The following is a 4,437-nucleotide window of genomic DNA, read 5'->3' as shown; positions in this document are numbered from 1 at the left end:
ATCTTGTTCTTCATTTTCTTCTCAAATCTTCTCCATTTCGTCCTCAACCTGTGTCTCAAACCTCCTCCATCTTGTGCTCCATTTTCTCCTCAACCTGTGTCTCAAACCTCCTCCATCTTCTCCTCCCTTTTCTCCTCAACTTGTGTCTCAACCTGTGTCCCAAACCTGCTCCATCTTGTCTTCCATCTTCTCCTCAACCCATGTCTCAAACCTCTTCCATCTTCTCCATTTTCTCCTCAACCTCTGTCTCAAACCTTCTCCATCTTGTCCTCCATCTTGTCCTCCATCCGTGTCCCAAACCTTCCCCATCTTGTACTCCATTTTTTCCTCAACTTGTGTCTCAAACCTCTTCCGTCTTCTCCTCCATGTTCTTCTCAACCTGTCTCAAACCTCCTCCATCTTGTTCTCCATGTTCTCCTCAACCTGTGTCTCAAACCTCCCCCATCTCCTCCCCCATTTTCGTCCCCGACCAACACCGTCCTCCCGCCCCCGCCGCAGGTGGACATCAGCGCGGTGGTGGCCTACACCATGGCGGCCAAGGAGGACGGCGAGCTCAACCTGATGCGCAAGGCGGCCGCCATCACCTCCGAGGTCTTCACCAAGTTCTTCAAGGAGCGCGTCATGGAGATCGTCGACGCCGACGAGGTCAGCGGGCGCCATCTTGGTTCCCGGGCTTTATATTTTTTGGGAGGGGAAGAGGGCTTTTAAACAATAACCCGGCTGGGTGACGTCATCATGATGTCATCACCCCCAGAAAGTCCGCCACAGCAAATTGGCCGAGTCGGTGGAGAAAGCCATCGAGGAGAAGAAATATTTGGCCGGCGCCGACCCCTCGGCGGTGGAGATGTGTTACCCCCCCATCATCCAGAGCGGGGGCAACTACAACCTCAAATTCAGCGTCGTCAGGTGCGGGGGACCCCGGATTTTGGGATGGGGGGGTGAAAATATCCACAAAAGGGTTTTTTAACATAAAAAAGAGCCAATTTCTGCCAAAAATGGAGCCGGAAAGGACGATTTCCCGCCTTTTCTCCTCCATAAATGGCGGAGGGGGGGGATTTTTCCGCCTGTTTTGCCCCAAAATTATTTGGGAGGGGGGGAAATTTGCCAGAAATAAATCCACAGAGGGTGAATTTGCTCAAATTGTCCCTAAAATTTGGTTCTGGGGGGGAATTTACCTCAGAAAACGGCCATGTTGGTTAAATTCCCACCGAAAAAAGTCAGTGAGGGGAAATTTCCCTCCAAAAACCCCCAGATTGGCCGATTTCACCGGTTTTCTTCCCAAAATTTTCACAGAGGAGGGCACAATTTACCTCATAAAATATTTAGAGGGAACAGTTTCCCAAAAAAATAGGTTTTGGGGTAAAATCTTACCTCAAAAATAGGTTAGGCGGGAAAAATTTACCTTAGTAATAGGCCGCAATGGGCAATTTTTCTCCCAAAAAAAGCCCAAATTGGCCAATTTTCCCATTTTTTTCCCCAAATTTTCCACTGGCGGGGTACAGTTTTCCTCCTAAAATATTTGGGGGTGGAAATTTATCTCAAAAAAATTGGAGGCGGGTAAATTTTACCTCAGGAATAGGCCTCAACGAAACCATTTCCTGCCAATACCAGCCCGTTTCCCTCCACAAAACCCCCAAATCTTCCAATTTCCCCTCCAAATTTTCATGTGGGGGATAAAATTTCCCTCAAAAAATACTCAAGGAGTTGAATTTACCCAAAAAAGAGTTTAGGAAGAAAAATTTTACCTCAGAAATTGGCCACAACAGGGCCATTTTCCCCCAAAATCTCTCAATAAGGGGCAGTTTTTCTCCAAACAAAAGCCCAAATTGGCTAATTTTTCAATTTTTCTCCCCAAATTTTCCCCTGAGGGGGTTCAGTTTCCCTCCAAAAATATTCAGGGGTGAAAATTTACCTCAAATAAATTGGAGGCGGGTAAATTTTACCTCAGAAATAGGTTGTAACGGGGCCATTTCCTACCAATAGCAACCTGTCTCCCTCCACAAAACCCCCAAATCTTCCACTTTTGTCCCCAAATTTCCATGTGGGGGGTTCAATTTTCCTCCAAAAATATTTGGGGGTGGAAATTTACCTCAAAAAATTTGAGGTGGGAAAATTTTACCTCAGGAATAGGCCGCAATGAAGCCATTTCCTGCTAATACCAGGCCATTTTCCTCCACCAAACCCCCAAATCTTCCACTTTTGTCCCCAAATTTTTATGGGGGGGGGTACAATTTTCCTCCAAAAATATTTGGAGGTGGAAATTTACCTCAAATAAATTGGAGGCGGGTAAATTTTACCTCAGGAATAGGCCGCAACACAGCCATTCCCCGCCAATACCAGCCCGTTTCCCTCCACACAACCCCCAAATCTTCCAATTTTTCCCCCAAATTTCCCCATGGCGGGTAATTTAACCCCCCAAATTTTGCCGTTACCCCTAAATTTGGGTGTTTTCCGGTCCCTAGCGACAAGAACCACATGCATTTCGGCGCCATCCCCTGCGCCATGGGCATCCGCTACAAGTCCTACTGCTCCAACCTGGTGAGGACCCTCATGGTGGACCCCCCACAGGAGATGCAGGAGCACTACGCCTTCCTCCTCCAGCTCCAGGAGGAGATGCTGAAGGAGATGCGGCCCGGTGAGGACCCCCGTGGTGCTCCCCAACATGGCCGCCGCCTCTCTCCCCCGCGGCGACGCGGGCTTCCCTGGCGCCTTGAGGGGCGGCCGCCATCTTGGTCCCTCTCCTTTTCCCGTACAGGGGCCAAGCTCTGCGACGTCTACGGCGCCGTCATGGAGCTGGTGAAGAAGCAGAAGCCGGAGCTGCTGAGCAAGATCACCAAGAATTTGGGGTGAAAAGGAGGGATTTTGGGGTTGGGTGGGTTATGTTTTTGGGGGGGAGAAAGGGGTGGTGATGTGACGCTGTCCCCGCAGCTTCGCCATGGGCATCGAGTTCAGGGAGGGCTCCTTGGTCATCAACAGCAAGAACCAGCACCGCCTCAAGAAGGGTGAGGCTTTGGCCGAGATTTCGCGTTTTTCCACCCAAAATTTGGCCTTTTCCACCTTAAAATGGGCCTTTTCCACCTCAAAATTGGCATTTTCCACCCTAAAATGGGCTTTTTCCACACAAAATTTGGCGTTTCTCACTTCAAAATTGGCATTTTCCACCCAAAATTTGGCATTTCTGCCCCGAAATTTGACTTTTTCCACCTTAAAATGGGCCTTTTCCACCTAAAATTTGGCATTTTCCACCTCAAAATTGGCACTTTCCGCCCAAAATTCGGCATTTTCCACCCAAAATTTGGCCTTTTCCACCTTAAAATGGGCCTTTTCCACCTCAAAATTGGCATTTTCCACCCTAAAATGGGCTTTTTCCCACCCAAAATTCGGCATTTTCCACCCAAAATTTGACCTTTTTCACCCTAAAATGGGCCTTTTGCACCTAAAATTTGGCATTTCTGCCCAAAATTCGGCCTTTTCCACCCAGAATTTGGCATTTTCTGCCCCGAAATTTGACTTTTTCCACCTTAAAATGGGCCTTTTGCACCTTAAAATGGGCCTTTTCCACCTAAAATTTGGCATTTTGCCCCTAAAAGGGGGCCTTTTCCACCTCAAAATTGGCATTTTCCGCCCTAAAATGGGCTTTTTCCACCCAAAATTTGGCGTTTCTCACTTCAAAATTGGCATTTTCCACCCAACATTTGGCATTTCTGCCCAAAATGCAGCATTTCTGCCCAAAATTTGGTCTTTTCCACCTTAAAATGGGCCTTTAGCACCTAAAATTTGGCATTTTCCACCCAAAATTTGGCATTTTCTGCCCCAAAATTTGACTTTTTCCAACTTAAAATGGGCCTTTTCCACCTTAAAATGGGCATTTTCCACCTCAAAATTAGCATTTTGTCCCCAAACTTCCCCCCAAACCACAAAATTTCACCCCCAAATCCCAAAATTTCACCCCAACCCCCCCAAATTTTTGTCCCACTTCAAATTTTCTCCAAAAACCTCAAAATTTCACCTCAAACTCCCCAAATTTTCCCATAAATCCTCAAAATTTCCTCCAAATCCTCAAAATTTCCCCCCAAATCCCCCAAAATTTCCACAAGTCTCCCAAATTTTCCCCTAATCCCCCAAAATTTTCCCCCAATCCCCCAAAATTTCACTCCAAATCCCAAAATTTCATTTCTAACTCCCAACTTTATTCGTAACACCTCAAATTTTCTCCAAACCCCCCAAATTCACCCCCAAATTCTGAAATTTCACCCCAGTCCTCCCAAATTTTCTCCAATTTTTGTCCCACACCTTCGAATTTTCTCCAAAAACCTCAAAATTTCACCTCAAACCCCCTAAATTTCCCCACAATTCCTCAAAATTTTCTCCAAATCCTCAAAATTTCCCCTAAATGCCCCCAAATTTCCACAAATCTCCCAAATTTTCCCCCAATCC

The 4,437-nt window shown here is 46.8% G+C and overlaps 1 protein-coding gene across 1 annotated transcript; it reads left to right on the top strand.

The window, feature by feature from the left end:
• Positions 1-498: 498 nt before the first annotated feature.
• Positions 499-3,002, top strand: SUPT16H (suppressor of Ty 16 homolog (S. cerevisiae); the record flags this gene model as incomplete). Its single annotated transcript, XM_010190923.1, has 5 exons — positions 499-645; positions 755-906; positions 2,463-2,635; positions 2,756-2,846; positions 2,929-3,002. Coding segments are annotated over 5 exons (637 nt in total), but the record flags the coding sequence as incomplete, so codon positions are not given.
• Between the last annotated feature and the right edge of the window lie 1,435 nt (positions 3,003-4,437).

This window comes from Mesitornis unicolor, unplaced genomic scaffold (assembly GCF_000695765.1).
Source record: "Mesitornis unicolor isolate BGI_N332 unplaced genomic scaffold, ASM69576v1 scaffold16208, whole genome shotgun sequence".
In the NCBI taxonomy this organism is placed as follows: Eukaryota; Metazoa; Chordata; class Aves; order Mesitornithiformes; family Mesitornithidae; genus Mesitornis; species Mesitornis unicolor.
This window is presented reverse-complemented; position numbering and strand designations above follow the sequence as displayed.